Source organism: Rhea pennata, chromosome 4, assembly GCF_028389875.1.
Source record: "Rhea pennata isolate bPtePen1 chromosome 4, bPtePen1.pri, whole genome shotgun sequence".
NCBI lineage: Eukaryota > Metazoa > Chordata > Aves > Rheiformes > Rheidae > Rhea > Rhea pennata.
The window spans coordinates 30,272,849-30,296,900 of NC_084666.1; the positions used below are offsets into that span (position 1 = coordinate 30,272,849).

At 39.7% G+C, this 24,052-nt stretch overlaps 2 protein-coding genes across 6 annotated transcripts in view; one reads left to right on the plus strand and one right to left on the minus strand.

Moving 5' to 3' along the window:
- The window catches only part of PPAT (phosphoribosyl pyrophosphate amidotransferase), a 47,919-nt gene extending 40,265 nt beyond the window's left edge, over positions 1-7,654 (minus strand). The window contains exon 1 of the mRNA XM_062575621.1: positions 7,527-7,654. Within this exon, the coding sequence (XP_062431605.1) occupies positions 7,527-7,654 (128 nt within the window). The remainder of the gene's footprint in view (positions 1-7,526) is intronic.
- Positions 1-18,722, plus strand: part of PAICS (phosphoribosylaminoimidazole carboxylase and phosphoribosylaminoimidazolesuccinocarboxamide synthase) — a 42,436-nt gene extending 23,714 nt beyond the window's left edge. For all 5 annotated transcript variants that reach the window (XM_062575616.1, XM_062575618.1, XM_062575617.1 and 2 more), the window contains 9 exons: positions 8,193-8,232; positions 9,198-9,395; positions 12,820-12,998; positions 13,725-13,904; positions 14,002-14,115; positions 15,367-15,450; positions 15,563-15,743; positions 16,767-16,925; positions 17,631-18,722. In XM_062575616.1, the coding sequence (XP_062431600.1) occupies positions 8,193-8,232; positions 9,198-9,395; positions 12,820-12,998; positions 13,725-13,904; positions 14,002-14,115; positions 15,367-15,450; positions 15,563-15,743; positions 16,767-16,925; positions 17,631-17,797 (1,302 nt within the window). In that variant the 3' untranslated portion in view covers positions 17,798-18,722. The remainder of the gene's footprint in view (positions 1-8,192; positions 8,233-9,197; positions 9,396-12,819; positions 12,999-13,724; positions 13,905-14,001; positions 14,116-15,366; positions 15,451-15,562; positions 15,744-16,766; positions 16,926-17,630) is intronic.
- The last annotated feature ends 5,330 nt before the right edge of the window (positions 18,723-24,052 follow it).

A 24,052-nucleotide genomic window follows, 5' to 3' on the forward strand; every position in this document is an offset into this window, starting at 1 on the left:
ATACGAATTTAACTTAGCTTTTTTAGATAAGCTATCCAACTGTGAACTGAAGTGGATATGGATCACTAATATTTTCTGCCTGCTCTGCTGCATGAGTGCAAGACTAGCTGCACAATACAGCTCAAGTTGATTAAATACTTCATTGCAATAAGAAGGTGCACTCTTCACCATGTCTATCCTGAGCTTGCTGGATCCCCTGTAAGCCAATTCAGCTGACTAACCTGACACAGTTAAGAAAAGAAAAAGTGAATGGCTTTGTACAGTGAGTTGAAGCAGCCCAGCAGATTCTGAGCTGTCCTTGCCTTGTACCTTTGAGCAGATCAAAAGTTGCTTTTACTGCAGTGTGACTGCCCTCATAGAAGCAAGGCTAACCTGAGGAAGGCAGCTAGCACTGCAAAGAAGACAAACTTCCCTTAAAACTCTGTGAGTGATGCACAAGGATGCCAGTCTTTCTAAAACATTTCTGTGATTCTAGCTTCCTCCCCCAAAGTTTCCCTTCTTCCCAGAAAATAAAGAAATAATAAAGACTTGGTTTAGTCTTTAAATAAGCAGATCTTCCAAGAAATATACATCTGTTTTGACATGCCATTATTCAGGCAAGAACTGATCCTATCTCACAAATTTCTTCCTGTATGAATTCATCACTAGTATGCTATTAGTATCATGTAGATTTTAAGCAGTTCACAAAAATATTGAGGCAAAGGACTATTTAAATTCTTAGCAGGACAGGGCAAATGGCTATGGATCAAGCTAGTAATCTCAAAATTGGAAACTGTTCAATATCAACACTAGAGGGTAGCCATGAATCAAGAACTGATAGAAAAAAGAAAAGCACAAGTAGCTTTCTAAGCAAAGTTTTTTTTTTTTCTCTCAGAAAACAGACCTGCATTTTCCACAGAGCAAGATTTACCTGGCTACAAACTAGCAAAGAGAAGTGAGCTTCCTTTTCTATGGGGGTCTATTTCTATGCTGCTTTGCAGCTGGAAAGCATAGCTTGCATTTTGGTTGTCTGTCAGAAAGCTATCTCCTTTTTTCTGCTGTCCATGTTTATTTTTGGTTAATAAAGGTAGGAGACGTCAAGTGTATGGGTCACTTAGTGTTATGTTCTATAGCTGCTCCCATTTATACAGATAAAAATTGAATGTGTAGGATGTTTAGATAGATAAATTGAAGGGACATTAAAACTTTCTTCGCTGCAGAATTTTAGTTATGATTCAGCACCACTCTTTGCTTAAAGACAAAAAAAATGAATGATATACATTTAGAAGTTAGATTGTCTAGCAATCTGGTGTGTCTTCTTTTGACAGCATCTCCTGGGGTACTGACAATGGACCAAATCAAGTGTCACTGCAGAAGGGATTTCTCAGAAAAAGTCCCTTCAAAAATGGCATTGACTAAATTCAACTCTCCCTTCCAGTGTATTTTTTAACCACCTAAGCTTGTGCTATGGCTTTGCTCTGATCACAGCTTTAAACTGAGTATCAGACGCGTGGTATTTAGTCTAGGCACCCTCATAGGCAAGTTAAGTGGAACTTGAGGCATTGACAGATGCTAAGTGGTTATGCGAGAGAGCATTACAGTAAGATTGAAAGGGTCTGGGAGGAGATTATTTTAAACTATGGATCTACAGCATGTTTCTTATAGCAGTGGGGCCAAGACCAACTTGTTTCCATGTAACTGCTCCTGGGAATGTAATTTAAATTGCATCACAGAAATGATCCAGGCTAAAAATCAAATCCAACATTAAGTAAAGACAGGCAACAACAGCAAGCCTTAATTCCATGAAAAACAGAGACTTTTGCTCTTCTTCTCCACCTCTCACTCCAATATCTGCATTATTTCCTGGGAGCCTTTCAGATTAGTGGGATGGGAAATTGCTTTGTCTCTTCTCCAGTTTGCAATTGGGATACTGAAATTTTTGGATGGGGCAGATAAACTACATCTCTAAACTACATTCATTCTTTGAGATGAATGGGTCATTTTACACCTCTCTTGATAGAGCTATTACCCTGGAAAGACTTCTAAATGTCTCATTTAGCTTATTTCCTGGTAGCCCAAACTATATTTGGGCCAAATGCATGTAGAAAGTGCTTCAGGGCAGCAGAGGAGATTGCACTGTTAGTGGATCCACAAGCACCATCAGCATCATTGTTGGCTTAAAAGCACCACCTTTATCCTTTGCTCCTTCTCTTGCAGTAAAATCTCATTGTTTTGGTACAAGCATTCATGTGGCCAAGTGGTTAGGCAATAGACAGAACACCTGTAAGTTAAAACAAACCTACTAAAAAGCCTCTCTGAACAATCCTGGGTTTTTTTTTCAATTCAAGGGAAAGAGAAGGAGACATGGGAGAAAGAGTAGCCAGTACAGTTTTTTTCAACTTAACTACCTAGCGTGAACCTCCTATGCTGTGTACAATCTTCTTCCCATGCATTAGGCTCAAATTTAGGAGGTGGGCACAGAAGCTCCCAAGAATCAAGATCTTGAGAAAGATATTGGAGCATTGAATCATGGCTACATGGATGCCTTAAACTAGGCACTTATTGTGAAAAGCTTACATCCAGTTAACTCTTCAAATGGGAGGAAATGGGGAATTCAGCCTCATACTCTAGGAAAAAGACACGCTTATGCCCATTTCCAATGACAGTTTATCTCTGCCAGTTCTATGCTAGAATAGCTCTACTGACTCTTATTATCTTGTGCCATCTTTTCATATCTTCAATTTGCCCCAGACCAATCCATTTTCTTTGCAATAGATAGGAGAGCCAAGCTATGCTGGGCATTCACTGAAATGAAGGGAAAGTAAAAATGAACAGTCTAATCCCCTCTCTGTGGCTAGGTTAATGTGATCAAATTGATCTCCACTAGTCACACTAAACATAACAGCTGTCTTTAAATGTCCTCACAGGCATTTTGACACCACTTCTCTCCTGGTTTACCCATTCCTGTTTATGTTAACGTATTCCAATTTACTCCACACAGAAGTAAAGAGCTAAGACTGAACTGCATTTCATGACATACGCACTAGATTTCAGAGATTTAAACTTGATTAAAATGTAAATCTGGCTCATTTTCACTTTCTGGAAATCATCAAACAGGAACCTTAGCCCTGCAGGAAATTACATAAGACAGCTGAGCTGATACAACTGCTCACCACAGCCAAAAGATCTCACTTCTCCCCTCTCTTCCTCTGTTCCTGTGGTAGTAAGTTTTGTGGCATATAATTAACACAGCTGCCAAAACCTAGCAGCACAAAATGACCTATAAATTTCAACCAATATATAACTAAAAGATTAAATGTTAGTATATCCAAAACCAGTAAGTGTTTCTGAAAGTATTCAGGACTGTCATACTATTATCGGTGACATTACCAGCACATATAGCGTGATATCCAGCCTGGATAAGTAGCTTGTCAAACATCCAGTAAATTCCATATAAAAATATGGCTAATTACCATATTTAGACGATTACCAGATTTAGACGATTAACTTTGTTGCTCTTGCATCTGTTAAGGGACCTGTTAAACCTATACTGGGCCCTTTAAATGAAATTGGCTCTTCAGATGAAATTAAAGGGAAAAAATGTTATGTAACAAATTATCAGTATCACTACCTGTAGCACCTAGGTGTCCCTCAGAAAATTCCTATCCAAATACTACTGGTCCAGTTTGCCTAGGAAAGATTCACAGTCTAAATTAGGATAGCTACAGCTTGGTAAATAGTCTTTAAAAGAGATCTAGCTTGCAGCTAACAGACTGTATAGAAAATGTCCATATCCGCTATGCTATATTGAGCGTAGATATTTGGATGGATGGCTAGTGGAAAGCAACTAGTAATTTACTAGACTGAAAGAGACAGAATATTTCTTCACTTATGTTGGTGAAATAATTTGGCTTTGTTATTTAAGTTTTAACAGTGGTCAACAACAGGGAAGGGATCAAAAAGCATGCTAGCCAATCCTCCATTCTCCATTTATTTTGATTTCTATAACAAAGTCCATACAAAGAACTCGACTGAGTTGGATCAAGGAATAATTTAAGTCCATGACTTTAGTAGGACTCAGAGGAGAGGATGTAGAGGAGACCTTTTAAAAGCATTTTTTTTCAATCAGTACAAAGCTGGATACATTCAGATTTCAGTACCCAGCATTACTGCCAAAAATATTTTCCAGAGAATTTTGCGAAAAGTTAACAGAAGTCACAGTTGTTGCAAGATTAACTTCACAAATTTGTCCTGGTCAAGGACTCAAATGACGTTTAATAGGCTTGTAACTCAAAGTACTCCTCCTCCTTCGCTCACCACCCCTAAGAAAAGTCCTCTCCTTACCAATATGCTTTGACTTTATTTTGACATGCTGTTAGAGTGGCCCCATGGACAACTCTGTTCCTTGGTTCACAAATGGTAAAGATGATTTAAAAGATTCACTCTGATGCCTTGCTAACATTAAATCCAGAGTAACAGTGTTAGTTTAACAGCTTTCAAGTTTCAAACATAATGAGAATTCACTGCTAACATAGCTATAAATGTGTTACAACCAGATGAGCTCAGCATTTTAGACTGACAAACTTAAAAATGGACCTAAGTTAAATTGGCACAATGTTCTTAGTGTATGGAAGGCCTTGATTAGCCTGTGATTAGAAATATACCTGGTTTTCATTTTAATTCGCAGTTCACCATTACAAAGTAAGAGCCAATAGAAAAGCCACATTCTGCTTTCTATCACAAAGGACTCTGAATTTAAGCCTCAACAACCTAGCAGCTGTTTTTTTAATTAACAAAACAAAATTAAGTTTTTACTTATATCAATATAGTGAAATTCAGTCTTTCAAGCTGTGTCTGCTTTTGGGCCCTTTCCAGAACCCTGCTTACAAATACATATAATTTTAATCAAAATAGTCTCACTGCAACACAGGACACCACTCAAATTCACACAGTTGAATACATGCTAAACTATTTTGCTGGATCAATCCCCAGTGTCCTCGATTTGAAGCTTTCATTTATGAACATCGCCACTGAAGTAAAGCTCTCCAGAATTCCTAAATACTTTTTAACACTGTAATTCAACTCATTTTAGGTCTATTAGAACAAAAACAAATTCTTCTCAGTCCTGCAGCCAAGTATATCAGAACACAAAGCATAAAGATTTGATGGCATTTGTGTTTGTGGCACGTAACAAATATTCTGCATGTGTACAGATAAGATTTCAAATATGAGAAATTATAATATGTTGCCAACATCTCTCTCTTCTTCATAGATCAGTTATCTAAAAAATGCAGTTTGATACACCGCTATGTTCATGTATTGTAAATTTTTAAAACCTAAGATGAGTTAAGGGTCATCTGTTTTATTACCAAAGACTAATTAGAGTATATAAGAATCGTGAGCATGAGTATCTAAGGCCAGTAGTCATTAACTGAACATCCTTATTCACTTCAATGTGAGCTCTATGAGCTTTATTTTCTAATGGCAAATCAAATTTCTGTTAGGCCTTATTGGGACTGTCTATTAGTATTTACCATACCTCTCTTTTATATTTACCTACTTTAAAGGAACATAGTTAAGAGACATTTCTTAGCTTTCAGATTTAAAAGAATGGACTTTAGGAAATTTACTGATACAGTTAATGCTGAATCACAATGTTGTTTTTTAAGAGACATTACAAAAAAAAAAAAAAAACGAAGAATAGCTGCAGTCCTATTTCATGCTGATAGGAATGTCACCTTTTCTATACCTCACAGTAGAATTATTAAGGAAAAATGTGATGAGATTAGAGAGAAACATTAAAAAAAACAGAAGCACTAACATCTCAACTATTTAATATAATTTTATTGAGTAAAGGTATACCTAACTGAACACACTGTAAAGAAAATAGCATTCACTATAAAGACGCAATAAGGTTTATGTCTTTAAGAAAGCATCCCCTGAAAATTTCAGCCAACTGTTGAGTTAGGAAATCAGAATCAGAGGTAATCTAATGTCTTCAGGTGCATATCTTCCATTTATTTAATGGAACTTGTGAACTGTTCACAATTTCTATCACTATATTAGTGTTTCTGCCTACAGCTGTGTCTGATAATAAGGTTCTATAGGGGACAATTAATGTTAAAAATGGAAATCAAATACATGTCAAATGCCCATCAGAAAGAAACTGTGTTTTTCATGAAAATCACGAAATGTTTGTAATGAAAATTGAGATAGTAAGCCACAAAGTGACTAAAATATACCAGTCATTTAATTTCCAATTGTGACACTCCAGATCCACCAGTGTAACTATACAAGGTTAAATGAGGTATGACTTTTTACCAGCCTGTTTACAGCAAAATGGCTAAGCCTAAGAGGAGATCATTGATTAGACAGCTTCCTTCCTTGGGTTTTGCAGCTTCATCTCTCCTAGCGAGCATGTTTTTGATAGACACTGGCAAATATATGTAGTACATGAATGATACACCTGCAACCCAAAGAAAAGATTAGGATGTGGGAGTCATGTAGGGATACGGTGTTTTACCAGTAAAAGTATATTAAACTTAGCTGCAATAAAAAGAAAATCTTAATGTAAACATTTTCTAATGTTGTCCCAAAACAAATTTGGAGCAACCATTTCATGTCTATGCCCTCAAAAATACAAAAACCTGTAACATTTTTTCTATTCAGTGCATGTGTAATTAGAGAAGCCCCACCTCACCAAACTGTCATGAATGTGATTTAGCCCACTTTTCACAAATGGAAAGCTAAGCACATAAATAGGTGTTTGCACTGCCAAAGCCAAAACTAGCACGAATGCGTATGACTGCACATATTCCCACAAAGAAGTATCTTGGTACTGTTGTGGAAGAAAAAGATTAGTATATACTAGCATATAACATTGTAACTTTTAAATACCAAATGACAGCAGAACCAAAACTTCATTTTGCAGCTCTGCATCCTTATCTTGCAAGGGGATCAACTGTGAATACAGTCTTTTCTATTTTACTATAAACACAGGTGGAAGACAAGTTTTATTATATCATGATGATGCTTCCCAGTAATTATTTTATTGCTGCACGGGGGCTTAGAAATATTTAAGAGCCATTTACTTAGTCTCAAACTCTGAACTGCATTTGAACATATGCGTTTCAAATAATGTTCAGGGTGAGGGCCTGGCCTCACTGCAGCTCCGTTAGGAGGTCAGCGCCTTCATTACAAGCCGCGGGGCGACCGAGTCGCTGGGACGAGGCTGATGAGGAGATGCGGCAGCGCCGGGCGCCCCCAGGCCACGAGCGAGGCCAGGCTGGTGACGGCAGACGCGGCTTAGTTAGACGGAGCCGAAGCGCACAGCGCGCCCCAGAGCGGCGCTCGCGCGGCGCTCGGCGGGAGGCGCCGCGGCGTTTTTGCCGTTCGCGCTCCGCCGCCGGGATGCTGCAGGGCGGCCGCCGCCGCCCGGCGCGCAGCGGCAGCGGGGCCCGGCCCGCCACGGAGAGGTCCCTGTGGGACGGCGGCCCCGGGGGCCCGGGCCCGACCCCACGCCTCGCTCCGGCCGCCCGCCCCCTTACCTGTGCTGCAGCCCCACCAGCCCCAGGGTGATCACATGGGGCACGTCCAGCTCCGTGGGCCACACGCCGGAGGCGATGCAGCCGAACACGCCGCACTCCTCGCGGATGCCCAGCTCCTCCAGCTCCATGGTGCGGCCGGCACGTGGCGGCGGCGGGCGGCGGGCGGCGCTCCGGCGGCGGCGGCGGGCGGCCTCGCGGCTCCGGCGCGCTCCTCGCGGCGCCGCGCGCAGCCAACAGCGCGGCGCCGCCGGTACCCTGCCGGCGCGGCCTCCCTCATTTACATACGGGGAGGCTCCGCGCCCCGCGCATCCCTCCTCCCCCGCCGCGCCGCCGCCGCCGCCGCCGCCCCCGCTTGCGGCGGCACCTGCCCCCGGCCGCAGCAGGCCGCCGTGCGCCCGCGGGGGGGACGGGACGGGGGTGCGCGGGCGTTCGCACTGGCCGAGAAGTTGGGCCGGGACCGTTCGCACCGGGAAGGGGAGGAAGGGGGGGAGGGCTGGAGTTCGCCCCGGCGGCGAGGGGGGAAGGGGGTGCGGGCCGGCGGCGCGGCGATTGGCGGGCGGCGGCACCGCTGCCCGCCGCCCCGCCTGCCCGCCCCTTCCGCCGGCCCCTTCTTACCCCGGCGGCGGGGCCCGGCCGCGTGTGCTGAGCTTCTGCTCTGTGCCCTAGGTGCCTGCTCCCGCCGCCGCCATGGCTCCCGCAGCATCAGGTAACTCCGTTCGCTCCCGGGGCGCCCTGAGGGGAGCGGCCGGTGGGCGCGCGCGCGCTCCGCGGCCGTCGCGCGCTGAGGGGGCCAGTAACGGCCGAAGGGGGGGGAGGGGGCGCCGCTCACAACGGAGCGGGCTGTGGGGCGGCGGGGGGGGCTCGGGGCTGCCCCGCGCTCCGGCGGTCTGAGAGGCGGCTGCTGGGGTGTGGGTGCTTTCAACCCAAACTCCTTCCGCGCGAAAGTTCTTCTGTTTTTTTTGGGGGGAGCACCCCCGGGAGGCTAGTTTCCCCTCGCCCTCCGCGTGCGAAGCTGCCTGTGAGCAGGTTAAGTCTCGCTTCGTCGCCTCAAAGAAGCGAGGACCAGGTGTAGGTGAGCGCTAAAGGCGCAGCGAGCTGAAACTTGCTACGTCTTTTTGTCTGGAGCCGTTCACGTGCCCGACATCCCCACTTAAGATCCTCCGTGAAGCTGCTGCTTTAGATCCGTGCCGCTTAGCAGCGTTATCTGAGCTCCGAGGTTTCTCTGCCTGTTCCGTCCTGGCGGTTGAAAAGTAGTGAAACTGACGTCAGATTGGAGGTTTTGTGTTAGTAGTGTCAGTGCAAAGTGTCAGCTGGCTATGTGTATATATATATTAAAAAAAAAGTTAATAGGGAAATAAACATAGCCGAAAGAGTGCACTGCTTCTTTCAACTGAAAGATGCTTACATTTAACAAAACAAATACAGATCTGTTGTGTCAGTAGAACTTAGGACAGAAGTTACAAGCGATTGCAGGCTTCTACCCTTACTGCTGAAAGGAAACTTCCTGAACAATTGGTTCTGTAGGTGGGAGTGTTTCCGTAGTGGTTGCTGACTAAGGTCTAGGGTCCTGCTGGGCAGACTTTGCATCCAACTAAAATCATGCTAGCTTGGTTTGCTAATATACAAAGGTAGTGTTGTTTCTGTCTGAAACTTTTTTGTTGTTTTTTGTAGAATTGAAACTTGGCAAAAAAGTTAACGAAGGCAAAACAAAAGAAGTCTACGAGTTGCCAGAGATCCCGGGATGCGTTTTGATGCAGTCAAAAGACCAAATAACTGCAGGAAATGCAGCCAGGAAGGATCGTATGGAAGGAAAGGCTGCAATTTCCAATACAACAACTAGCTGTGTGTTTCAGTTACTTCAAGAAGCTGGTAAGTATTTTAAATGTTAAAATAAACAGCAGACACTCTGTTGCAGAGACACTTTAATAATATTGTTTGGAGAGCCTTGAGGCTCTTCAGTTTTTTTTGACATCATTTTCTTAGTTGTGTGTGAGGTTTTTTGTTTGTTTCAGGCTTTTCCTTCCCCTCCGCCCCCCCCCCATAAGCTGGGTGACTCGGTCATTTGGGACACAAGAGAGTCTGAAGCAATCTTTCAATCACAGATAACACTACTATAGTTTGTCTTTCATGTTTGGTTACGCCCCTACATCTCCTCTCCCCTCTGCTCTTGTCAATCCTTGCTTCTATTGAGTGTAATAACAGGCTGGATGCATCTCATCTTTCTTGTTACTTTAACTTTAGCTTAGAAGCCACTGCTAGCTAGTGATAGTATCAGACTATAACTAAAAGTTACTCTAACTAAAAGTGAGTTCTGTACCACACTTCCAAAAATGGAGTCGTTATCTTCACTTTACAACATTTCAGAAATATTTTCCTTATCTGAGGGTATAATACTTATCTCTTCCTAGGTAGTGTGTTTTTTTTTTCCCCAGAAAAAATAAAATAGGTAATTGCCATTGGGGTGTGTGGGTAGTGGTGTTTTTTGTTTGTTTTGTTTTTGGTTTTTTTAATGTTTGCAGGAAAATTATGTGCAAGTTGCAAAGAACAACTTGAATTAGTAGGTTCTCAGCTTGTGTCTGGAAATAGTAGTATAATACAGGCAACAATAGACTGTCTAAGGCAGTGTTCATAGCTGCGTGCTTCGTTACTTTTGAAGCATTTGAACAAAGACTGCTTCGTTTTGAGTACCAATTATGCTAAAAGTTGTGTAGTTGGCAGCACATATAGTGTAGCAATAGATTTGAGATGCTCAAATGCTGAAATTCTAATATGCTTCATATGTGGAGAAGAGAAATCTTTTCCCTAAAGTTATATTCACCTATATTTCTATGCAGGTAGCTTAATCTCGGCACATATTTTAAGAACTATTTTGCAAAAGGACTAGTGGGGAAGCAGGAAAATATGATCAGGTCATAATCCTCAGTCACTAGGCTTTCCTGGAAAGCCTGTTTTGCATATAGTACCAAGAAATCTCCAAGATCATTCCTGATAGTTTAGGTTTTTTTTTCCCCCCTCATTTTTTTAAAAAAAGTAATTTTCACTTTGGAGCAATGAGTAAGATGTTTTGCCTAATTTTCATGATGTAAAATAAACTGTCAGATATTAAATATTTTAAATCTTATATATAACTTGCTGTAGATGTTTCAAAGATCTTTAAACGGCTTTTGCTGAGTAACTTTAGGTGCTCTGGAAAATTCTGTGCAGAATAACCTGTAGCTGCATTTTACAACAACAAAAGTAGTTTCAGTTTTTTTTTTTTCCAGTTTGGTTATTTGACTGGCATAAATTGCAGATAATACTAATGCCTTATTGTAGAAGCAGTTTGTTTGCTTTGCGCAACTTCTCTTAACGTATTTTTTCAAAGGTGATGATTTACAAAGAGTTCTGTTAAAGTTTCTTGCTTGTTTGTAATGGAGCTGATGTCAGCACTTCTAAAGCACACATCTGCGCTGATTAAAAATGCAGTAATAAACCAGGTGAGGGGGTTGGGAACCATATTTAGAAGTGACTTGATATGCAGTTATCAGTTTCAATTATTTCATCCTCTGGGGCAGTATGAAAAGTTAATGTTCATACTGTATTTTAAGCTTTTTACTTGTTCTTCTTCCTTTATATCTCTGGAGATAGAATGGAATATAGCTGCTTCTTGCACTGACTGGCTGCAAATTCTTTGGCCTCTGTCTCTGGCAGATGCCAGCTGGGCTTGACAGTTGTCTTGCTGGGGTGTGTGGGGGGGCTTTTTCTCACTTGACTAGTTAGGGGGGAGGAAGATTTGTATTGGACTTAGAATGACAATCAGCTCGCGTTGGCTGTCACAGTATTTAGTGTGGGTCATCTCGGAGTTATATAGTACTGTTGCTTTGCTGCAGCAAGCCTGTGTGTGCACATATGCTTCCAAGTCTTAATGTCTTTTGCCAAATAAATCACTGGAATCTAGTGGCCTAAATAAAATTTAGTTAGTAATGAAAGGAAGGACTAAGTCCTTCCCTGCCTCTGATTCCCTTTATGAACACAGCAGTAAAGATTACCATTTTGCTGCCTTTCAGTACTTCCTCTGAAAGTCTACAGTTACTGTTCAATGTATATGATGTTACAGTCAATAGCTCCTCTAGCAGAGAATGGCAAGTTACCTGGTTGTTGCTGTCAATTATTGTTGTTTAAAAACAAGCTATTACAAGGGAGGAACTTTTAAAAAGCTTTGAACAATTTCCTTTTTTTTCCCCCTCATTCCTCATCAGGTGTCCTCATTTTTAAGTACATCACACTGCAAGGGGCATGTGTCCATTGGAAGCTTGAGTGTATATAAAGAAGGATGTCTGAAGGGAGTGGATTGCAATTTTGGATCTCTTGTTGTTAGAGATGTCAATGCAGTAGTAACTTTTGACCCTTAATAAGTCTCTGTGCAGTAGAAGAGATGTCAAAAATTTAAATCCCTGTCACTTCCTTTCTGTAGGCTCAGTACCTGAGCAGCTATTCCTAGTCAACTGTAGGCAGGAGGAGCATTCTGGCTGCCTAGACAGAGTGTATTTTCTGACCAGATTTTATCCATGCTTGTGAAGAAAAGATAGCTTGTGAGCAGTGCAAGAAAGCTGGGCCAGAAGAATGTTGCTGTTACAAAGTGTTTTATTATGATTAGAACTTGGAGGTCCATTAGAGAGCTTCAGATGCACTCTTTTGGTTACAGCTCAGCCTGATACAATGACTTCCACTTCCAGCTGAATTACTTACATTGATTAGTACGATTTGTGTAATCATTTCATAACCTGGTTATGTTGATACCTGGCCTGGCTTAAACACATCTGAAAGGAAGGACTTTTTTCTTAAAAAAAAAAAAAAAAAAAAAAGGGGGGGGGGGAGGAAAAGAAAAAAAAAATCTTGGAAAAGCCTGATCAAAGTAGATTTGGCATCTCTTAAATGACAAGTGTGACAGCATGTGAGAGGACGGCAGTTCTCTGAGGGAGGTGAGACCTCTTAAATTTAGTTACTGCAAGAATAGGATGTCTGACCAGAACATATGTTTGAGTTGCATATGAATTTTAAACTATAGAACTGTTGAAGCTAACAAGTTGTGAAAGATAACAGCAGTGACATCCTTTTACAGGAAAAAATGAAGAAATCCCCTCTCCTTTCTGGGAGCTTTAAATACCTTGAAGAAGTCTCGGGTGTCCTTTAAGTCCAGACAAGAACAAGATTTGGTTTTGTTCTACATGTAATTAGACAAATATGTTTCTGCTTTGTTTCAGCTGCAGAGTGTGCATAGTAACAGAACTAAGTTATCCCCTTTTATATTTAGGAATCAAAACAGCTTTTGTCAGAAAACACAGTGATACAGCATTCATAGCAGCTCACTGTGAAATGATCCCAATTGAATGGGTGTGCAGAAGAATTGCTACTGGCTCCTTCCTCAAGAGAAACCCTGGTGTCAAAGAAGGATATAAGTTTTATCCACCCAAAATTGAAATGTTTTATAAGGTAAGTTTCCTTTCCCATGACAATTAAACAAAGCCAGAACTCTTAAGCATCTCTTTAAAAATGCTGACAAGTAAAGCAGGTAGCACTAGAGGCTGACAGATCCTCTTGGTATTGGTAGTTTTGCCATCCTAACATTTTCTTGTGTTCTCTTCCAACAGCTCTCTTTCAAACTGTCTACACTGCAATGCTGGCTCACAGGGCCACCAAAGAATAATGAGCCAAACTCTACATGTAAAGTAGATAACTCATCTTTGATTGAGAATATACCCCTAAGAAGCCCCTATACTTCAGAAAAATAATGCTTTATAAATAAAGTATAGGGGCTTCTTAAGGTATTTTCTCAAATGAAGTGGACATTTTGGTGTGTTTAAAGAACTTTAAGTGTACTTGCAAGCTGACTATAAGTGGATAGCTAATCACTTAAAACTCTGTACTTCAGAAATGTGCACTGAAAGAGATTTCTTGTGAACTGTGATCTAAAAAGTGTTTTTTAGTGGACTCTGTCACTCCTGATGCACTATCCAAATCTGAGAAGTGCCTTTAGAGATGTTTAGGTGTTACAGGAAGTGTTTTAGTGTTGCTGTTACTAAGCTTTTCTGGTGCTAATTATGAACTACCAGTTTGAAGCCTGTATCTTTTAATCAAATATTGTCTTGTAATGGTTATTTTTTTTCCCTTATAGCAAGCTTCAACTACATGCCATTCTCCCTTTCATTTTCTTAACAGGATGATGCCAATAATGACCCACAGTGGTCTGAGGAACAGCTAATTGAAGCCAAGTTCTGTTTTGCTGGACTTACTATTGGCCAGACTGAAGTGGATATTATGGCACACTCTACTCAAGCTATTTTTGAGATCCTGGAAAAATCATGGCAACCCCAGAACTGCACTCTGGTAGATCTGAAGGTATGAGGAAAATATGATTTGTCATGATGTTAGTTCTAATGGGACACTTCTGTCATTGGATAGTTCCTAAAATAGACTTTTTTTTTTTTTTTTTTAGATTGAATTTGGTGTTAATATTTTAACAAAAGAAATTGTTCTTGCTGATGTAATTGATAATGATTCCTGGAGGCTGTGGCCATCAGGAGACAGAAGCCAGCAGAAGGACAAACAGGTAATGTTTTTAATCTCCTGAGTTGGTTGGAAAGAAGGAAAAAATAAACCCTACAGCTAAGCATCTGCTCTTAGAGTAGCTTTTTTTTTTTTTTTTTTTTTTTTCCCTAGATAGTCTTCTCTTTTTACAATATAGCCCATAAGGCACTGAGTGTCTGATCCTGTTCTCATTAAATATTTGGGAAATCCTGATTGTTTGTCTAGTAGAAGATAATCCTGTGCCTATACATTTTTAATAGGAAGCCTGGTAACAGTATTGCCTGGAGGTATTGTGCTTAACTGAAGTTTAGAGCTTGCAGGGATGTTAAGAATATCTGACTTGGTGTGCAAATAATAAAATAATTGGACAATAAATAGATAGCAAGAAGAGAAGTAGCTCTAGTTCCCAGATCTGGCTTGGAGCTGCTTCATTATTCAGAGTTGTATTTTGTACTAGTAGAGATATGCTGATAAATGAATACTTCCCGGATCTGTGTCTGGGCGGGGAGGAGGGTTGCTTCTCTTTGCTACTTGTGTATAGGCTTAAATTGAATATTTGTTTGTCTACAAGTGTTGCTAGCAGATTGGGTCCACAAATAAGAGGACTGTAAGGTCTGAAGTAAAACTTTTTTTTCCTTGGTCGTACAGCAATTACACTTATTAAATAAATAATTCATGGACATTTGTCAAACATGTATTTAAAAAAAACATTTTGGGAGTGCTGCTGCTGTGGAGCTTTTGTGACTATCATTGAGCTTAGTAACAGAGACCCTGTGAGAGAGTATCTGTAAGCTCCAAGGGGAAAGCGAGGGGGGAAATTCCTAATATAAATTAGGAAGCAGTACTGGTAGTATAGCACTAGTGGCTATAAGCCTTTTGTGTTACAAATGACCAAATAGTGTAGTGCAGGAGGCTGCACACACCTGCTGAGATAGTGTGTTATTTTTTTTTGTTTTATTTATTTATTTTTTTTTGGTTTCATTTAATAGTTCTTGGTCATTTCTCCACCTACAAAGTAATCGATTCCTCTCCAGCTCTTTTTGTTAGGATAAAAACTTGGCTGTTTACAGGTCCGTATTATGTGGGGGGAAAAAAAAACAAAACAGCTCATCTAGAAGTTCTTTTCTACATGTGTATCACAATTCTTTCCTGAGGAATTACTAGAAACTGCATAAACATTCCAGCTGAGGTTTTCTCATCACCTATGGTAGCAAAATAAGTGCTTTGTGTACCTAAAGCAAAACATTAGCCTTTAGTGTTTTTTTCTTTCCAGTCTTACCGGGACCTAAAAGAAGTTACTCCTGAAGCACTGCAGATGGTTAAGAGAAACTTTGAATGGGTTGCAGAAAGAGTAGAGGTATCTATGTGTATGAACAAACTATCCAGAGTTTGATAATTTGTATGCCTTAAAGCCCTGCTGACTGCTTTTCTTCTTCCCCCTCCCCCAACCCCTTCACTCTTCTACACAGTTGCTTCTGAAAACAAAGATCCAAGGTAGAGTTGTGGTGTTGATGGGATCTCCTTCTGACCTCAGTCACTGTGAAAAAATAAAAAAGGCATGTGCAACCTTTGGCATACCTTGTGAGTTAAGAGTGACCTCTGCTCACAAAGGGCCAGATGAAACTCTAAGGATCAAAGCAGAATATGAAGGTAAATGCAAAAGAACTGATGTGGATTGAAACAGTAACATGTGCAGAAACAATTTGTCCTATTAAGGATTTCTGGTAGTTTGTTTTTTTTCCTCAACAATAAGCTCTTACAATGGTGTTCTACATCTGCTAATTATTAGTCTATAGTCTATAGAATAATTAGTCTATAGACTGCACTAAATAATTATGGAGTATTGCATTGTCCTATTGCCCAGCCACACTTTCTGTTAATTAAAGTCCAATCTCTGCTTTTATCTCAGCATTTGAATCTTTCCCCCTTTCACCCCTGCATCCCCTCGGCTTGCAGCATCTTGTTACTGATTTTTGGTGTTTCTGAAACAGGGAAGAGGTGGTTTCTCAAGCTGACTAAATACTTTTCATACTTATAAGAGACGCTGCTGACATTGTCTTCCTACCTGTTTCACAAAAACATGTTTAGTCATTATGTTAGATTCCAAGAGAAGACGACACTGGCTATGAATTTGTGTTTATATCAGGAAAACTTTACATCCTTTATGAAAGATTTATAGCCTAACAGAAGTGAAAAGAGAACTTTTTTTTTCTAGGAGTATACTTTTTACAGAGGAGAACTGGCAAATAGGGGTTAAAGCAGCAGTTACTGAAATGACAGATGTGGTAGGCTCAGTCTAAAGACACTTATATTTTAGAGACAAGTTGCTTGGTATTTTACAGTATGTAACTATTTAATCTTTGGCATCTTTAAATGTTTCTCTTTAAAAGCCAAGCAGCACCTATTTCTCTGACACTGAGACTTTTCCCTCAAACACAGAGTAAGATGTGTCAACTTCCTAATTGTTTTAAACAGTAGCTAGGATATAAAGCTGGAAAACCCCTTTTTTTCTGCAAAGGGGAAAGTTAGAAATGAAATTCTACAGTATGCTATGTAACTTACTTAATCAAATAATTGTAAACAGAAGAACTGGGTATCCAGATAAAGTTCCCACAAAAGCATGTGGGAGAAGGGAAGATGGCTTGCTTATCTGTGTGTGTTTTTCCATTTTAGGAGATGGAATCCCAACAGTATTTGTTGCAGTAGCTGGCAGAAGCAATGGTTTGGGGCCAGTAATGTCTGGTAACACTGCTTACCCAGTTGTTAACTGTCCTCCTCTCTCAGCTGACTGGGGTGCTCAGGATGTGTGGTCCTCTCTCAGACTACCCAGTGGTAAGATAATCTTTACCTTACACACCTGTAGTGACCTAGCTCACTTTCTGTAGATACCCCTGCACATGTGGCAAAACACTTCTTAGAACAGTAGCTGGATCACTATTGAGAAACAGTTCTAGAAATCTCCTGCCTACAGTCTTTTGTCCTTTTGTAGCGAAAAGTTAATGGAGCAAAGATTACTCATTCAGATTATACATAATACTCCTCAAAACTGTAATCCTTTGCAGTTTGTGAAACTGGAATTGGTATTAATGGGCACTTAAAAGAATTGTTTTTGTTCCTGCTTATAGAGCTGCATTTTACTATCATCAAAGATCAAAAAATACCTTCTTTTACAACTGGAGTAGATAAGAGCTTGACTATTGTAGTAGTGCACTGCTACCTGCATGAACTTAAGTTTTGCTAGTGACTAGAATGGATGTTTGAGGATGCTAAGGACTCTAAGGCCCAGAATTACTAGCTCCTTGTGAGCATGAGCCTTCTGGTATGCTGTTTTTAGTTTAAAAATGGAATGAAGCAGTCCTGTTTAGAGAGAAGTAATAGAACATGTACCACTGTGGCAGCTACAGAACTAGACTGTGACACTGTTCAGTCATAGCTCCTGAGGGTTTAAACAAATATTGTCTTAAGTTGCCATTAAGAAGCAGTATTTTGCTTGTGACTATAAAACACTTGCTAAATGGCACTTGTCTGTCTTTGCAGGTCTTGGCTGTCCTACTACTCTGTCACCTGAAGGAGCTGCCCAGTTTGCTGCCCAGATATTTGGGTTAAATAACCACTTGGTATGGGCAAAACTGCGATCAAGCATGTTAAATACATGGATCTCCCTGAAACAGGCAGACAAAAAACTTAGAGAATGCATCTTGTAAGTCAAGCTAACAAATAACTTATACTAGTTACACAACAATAATGGTGTGCATATTTGCATTAGGATTTACACTTGGATGAGCTGAAAAATCCTTTCTTCTATAAGAAAGGATAAAGTATTGTTAGAACAGTTAAGTTTGTGTCCTCATTCTTCCCTCTTTTTAATAAACCTCATACTAAAAGATGAGGGAGTAGTATTCTCTTTCTGTTGCTCCGAACTGGTGCTGTTCTGCTTTTTAGTGTATACTGTTAACCTCAGTCCCTGTTTAATGTCAAGATAATGATTCAGTGTGATCTACATAGAATTTCACTTGTTTTGAGTAACACTACTCTTTAGTAATAATGCAAGTCTTGAACATATTGACTGCTAATGAAAGCCAGTGTTTCTGCTGTTTTGCTTGCAACGATGGTATGCTTTCTTTAGCAATAAAATGGCAACATCCTATACCAATAGGAAAAACCTGGTAAGACTAGAATACCTGCCTTAAAAAGCTTATCAATATTTTCTGGAATGATGTGGTAAAAGTTAATGCCAGTTTTCTTGTTCATGACAGGCCATAAACCTGAATAGTCTTGAGTTCACTCAAGACTAGGTTTGTTGCCTAGCTGCTCTAACTAGTCTTTGCCCTTTTAAATACCTTATTTCCCTAGTTCTAAAGGACATATGTTGTTGTCAAATTCCCTTCATTCACTTAGCTGTAGCTGTTCTGTATCTGTATTTCCTTACTTTATTTCTTTGGAGATTTTACTGAACTGAAGGTGGGAATAAATAATAAAGCAGCAAAATACTAGAAGAAAATCTAGGCATGACTGTCTTGGCACATACAGCTCTTTTGTTAGAATCAGCACCTATTTAACAAATATGCAGTTACTCAATGTATGTAACACTTGTGCTTCTACAACTACAAATAAACTACTCTATTCAAAGCTTCCTTATGGAGATCTATTGAACAAGTACACTAATACAAACTAAGCATCAGCTGTAGCACATAACTTCAGGATCTTAAGTGCAAGTTAGACTCAGACTTAAAGCTTACCTGAGCTAAGATTACATGGGATGATACTAAATGACACTATATCCTGGAAGATAACCAAGCAGTAGACTATTTCTCTAACTGTTAGAGAAAGCTCTCTCACTTCCTTCAAAAAAGTGTCTTACTCTTTACTGTGTGGTGGGTCAGGTTTACCCCAGGAGAGGAAAAATTAAACTAAATGCTGCTGTGGCTTTCTCATTTACAGGAAGTAACCATATCATATTATAGCTAAAAGAAACACCTTTTTTCAGGACTTATAAGTGCCCTTCAGAACAAAGAAGTTGAATCATACCATTTCTGTAAGAGTACTGACTTGCTGAAATATTTTCATTAATTAAGTTACTAGCATTTCACTAACCCACATGCATTTGAAATTGTGTTCCTGACAGTGCTATTTGTCTGTAGATAGCAGGAAAAGAAATGCAGGTAGTAGTGAACTTGTGTAATTCTTTAGGTAAGTGAATTGGATCATCCTGTAATCTTACAAGCAGCAGAACCAACAACTGCAAAGGGTGGTGTAACACTTTCTCCTGGTGGTAGCATTCTCCTGACTCTAAAGCAGCACATAACCTGAAGGTGAAATTACAGAAGAGAGTTGTTATTTCCTATTCATCCTGTTCCTCTCCAACGTAACTACACTGAGTGTAGTCTGACAGTTAATCAGACTGACAGCTTACTAGTGACCCTGCCACTGTAGTACCACTATGATAGACAACTGCAGTCAGCTATTCAGCTCTTCCTGGTTTCTTTTTATCCCTCACAGTGCTTTGTTCTATCACCATCTCTACAATCTTCCATCTATACACTAGAAGTTATTAACATGATAATTTGTCTGTTACACCTGTTAGATTCTGTAGTCTCTAGTTACATTTCTCAAGTTACTTCCATCTCGACTATGCTAACATCACTTACAAGATTGCGCCAAGTTATGTTTAGACATTAGCATACCGAGTGCTTTAGTTGCCATGGAGATTATTCTTCAGCTTTTTTTTCCCCCAAGACAAAGTTACTATTGAACCTTCAGCTAGTCTTGCAAAGAACAGAACATACATCATTAATGCTGACTGCTATAAGCAAAGTATCCTGCAAATTGTCATATCTGCAAGAATTGTATAGAAGGGTATAAAAGGCAGAAGTGCTACCTATCAGCTGTTTAGCTGCATTTAACAAAAGTTTTTCACAAAGATTTTGCTGTGAAATGAAAACGCTTCAACTTATGCTGAGGCAATAACCTGAACATCTCTTCAGCCAGGAATTATTCTTGTAGCACTTGCTTTTTGTCCAACTCTAAAAATTATCTCTCTAAATTCTAAGGAAAAAAATGCACACATTGGTTTTTGTGACAGTGTGTAGAAGGGGATAAGTGTAGGAGAGGATATGATTTATTATTTTGGGAGTGACAGTAGTAAGACGCTCCCTGTTTCTGAAGCTCTTCTTTTGGAAAGATGTTTGTATAGTTTCAAAAAACACATTACTTCCCCCACTAGAGGGGGAATGCCCCACTAATGCCCCACTAGAGGGGGCATTCAAACCTTTTCTTACAGCCCTGGCAATTGCATTAATAATTAATTTAGCAATGGAATACAGTGAAAAGGAAATCTTCAACTATCTTTTTAAGTAAAATCAGAGTTGTCCATTGCACTGCACTCTAGTCACACTTATAGTCATATAGCAGGCATTTTCAGAGCACACCTGCCCAATCAAACTTCCATAGGCTTCCATATGAGAATAAAAAACTTTATTTTTATCTCAACCCAGAAATTAATTGTAAGAATTTTTGAACAATCAAAACATGTTTCTGGGTATGCATAAAAAGAGAACTTTAAAATTTTATAGAGATACTTAAGCTCTACATGAAGCTGGGTTTTTCACATCTACTCTTTGGTGGGTTGCAGTAAAAACCGCTATTTAATCACCATAATTTCAGGCTTAAGTATTTGCATCCACAGCTTGGACCCTCAGAATGCTCAAGCAATTGCTACTTGATGCATGAGATTGAAAGCCATTAGGTTCATAGTTTTGGTAATAAAATTCCCCTACAACTTAAGTGACTGCTGTTGTGCTTCTGCAGAAACCTCTTAGGCCTTGACAAGACAAAATAGATAAGCATCTTATTCATCTAAGCCTCATCAGGGTACAGTTAGTATTACAGCAACATTCCCAAAGCATAACTGTTCACTCAAAACCATTATGAAAGAAAAAGATATCATAGGATAGAACAGTAACCCAGTGAGAAAAGGACAAAACTCAATCTTCTGTCTTATTTTAAGAAGTGCTTTAACCACCACTGGCATTTGGAGATCTATGGGAAGAGAAGCTCTCAATTTCCCATTTTAGTGCTGTTTCAATTTGTTCCCTTAAGTAACTGCAGCAACAGTCAGATGCAATTATCTTCTATAACATACATGTGTGTGTGTGTATATGTCTAATTCTATTGGGCATTTTCTGATTTGCCCTGTTAATGTTTGAAATGCAAGAGACAGACTTGAAGAAAACAGAAGGTAAAGTTCAAAAATTCGAGAAAGAATTAAGATGTATTTGCATGAATTCCTAACAGAGAGAACACAATAAAAGAATCAATTGTAACAGCTTTTCTTTCTCCTCCTGATGACAGATGTCATCACCAGTGGGAGGTTACCTTGAGAGAAAAACAGAACAGCAAAAAAGTTGTTAAAAGCTCAACAGATGCTTGAGAATATCAAGCTTTTTACAGAGAGGAATAAGATTTCTTTTACAGGAGTTCAGAACATTCAAATACCCAAACTGAATCCTGCAGAAGGCAATATACTGAAACATCTGCTAAACAGACAATGATGAACTTATGAAAGAGGCTGGACTGTGGTAGCCCCAACAAGTAACCCAGACTAAGGTCTGAGGCAAGAAGAAAAGGGAATGTCAGAGGAAAGCTAGTCCACTTTGCCAAGCATCTCTTCTTGTTTGAAGGAAAGAAAACAAACAAACAAAAAACTTAATCAGCACAAAGGTCTGACAGATCAGAAAGTTCTTGTATGTAATGAGCCAATATTAGCCTAAATGGATAATATAATTAAGGTCAAAGTCACACCAAAGTTCTATTTTGATTGGAGAAACATTTGTCTTAATATAGCACAGCCTCTGCCCCCGCCCCATATTTCCTATTACTTTATCTTCACTTCCTGATACATTTAAACATCTAGTGAATGACTAGTTTCCTAGCTACTTAAGGTTTATGTTCATCCCGTTTTGAAAGTTATTTCCAGTACAAGGTATTTTATCTTATTAACCCCCTCCCGCCCCCCAAAAAAAGATCACTTACAAGTACAAGGACTTCTTCCACCAGCTTTTCTTCCGCCTAATATTTAGAATTCTTTTGGTCCTACCTAAAAAGAATAGAGCCTGCCACACCCACATAAAAATACTTGATAGCATTTAAACTATACTGTTTTTACTATTGCTAACAATTGCTAGATCATTTAAATCCTGTTATACTTTGGCCTCCATTTGCCCACCAATGCCTTTCCAGTAGAAGGCATGTCAGACAAAGGAACATGAAGTCAGAATTTCACACCCAGAAAGGTTGAGACTTCTGAATCTTAAGCTCATTGGTTCTCAGGGCCACAAGATGTTACAAGAAACACCATTTGGGAAGAGTAATTAAGGTAAGAATACTAAAAGTGAAACTAACCATGGGTTAAAGATTTCAGTGAGACTGCTGGCCATAGACCTGGCAAATCTGGGAAAAGGATCTTGACAGAAAAATCTACAAAACACACCAGCAGTGGGCAGATGCATCTCAGTACAGTCAATCCAATGCCTCATGGTGAAGTTTACGACCTTTCTTGTATTAGCATATTTGCACATCCACTTTAGTTACATATACTAATTCTTGGCTGACATATTTGTAACCTGATTATTCTATGTATCAGAAAAACAGAATTACTCTAAGAGTAGTTTTTTCAAGTTGCTATGTTTCATTTTCATCTCTTGTCCAGAAGGACAGTTTAAAGTATGCGTTAACTTCATACAATAAACCACAGACTGATTTTTACTGCTTTGCAATAATCAAAACAAAACTGTTGCTAAAAAGTTGCATTCTGGAAGCATAGTACTTCTACAGTTAGAGCTGAAAGAAGTTCAGCTCGAGATTTTTCAGGAATCTACAGCTTTGGTATGGTCTGAATAGCCTTTCCTTGCTGCTAGCAACCAGTAACATGTTCTAAACATGTTCTTGGTTTCTACAGCAACTAAGGGCTAAACACACTGCTACCATTTGCTGAGGTTTAGTCTCCCTTCACCCTGCAAGCATTAAGTTGGCAGGAGTGGCAAAGGGACTACCACTTGTCCAGTCAACATAAACAGATGATGTGAAAAAAAAAAAAGTTAAAAGGATTTCATTTATCCACATTATGCAAAGCTGGAAGGTTATAGTCAAAGATGCCATCAAGCAGTAGGAAGCAGAAGGGGAACAGCATCCTTGTTAATATATGACAACCAGGCACAAGCAAAACACATTTTGAACAGTTGAAGAATCAAAGGAGAATAGGGAGGAAAAACACAAGAGCAAAACTATATACAGTAGAAAAATTGAGTGTGCTTTGTCATCATCCAGTTGAGATAAACTGAAATGGAATGAGCCTGTGTCCACAGGGAGAACAGTTGCATTTGTAGTCTGCAGAGTACTCTAAGTATAAAAATTCTTTCATCTTTCATATTAGATGAAAGTTCACAAGTTCATGAACAGGATGCTTATCTGCAGTATCAACTGAAAACAAAGCTCATTTTTACCTCAAGTCATTGACAATAACTTGCATAGCCCATATCGCTTCATCTTTCTCAAGCCAGTTTTATGAAATAGTTGCCACAACTATAATAGTTTAGAGCTCAAAAAGGCAAGATTTTCAAGAGACAATGCAGAGAAAATACAGACTGTCCTTTCCAACTATTGTGAAAGGCAAGATAAACATTCTCAGATGTATATTTGAGTCTTATTTGGAAAGTCATTTTGTTGTTTTAAAATATCAACTCATTAAAAAAAAAAAAGACTTCTATATTGATTGAGCTTGTAGGAAATAAAGTATATTTTAAGTATAGCATGATACCGCTCTTCAACGTATGTGATGAAACATCTACACCAACATTCAGTTTGCTGTTCTGTTCCATTCTAACAGTACAAAGCGAAGTCCGGCCCACAAAACCAACACCTGAAGAATGCCAAGTTAAGAGGGCTCTTAATCTTTCCTCCCC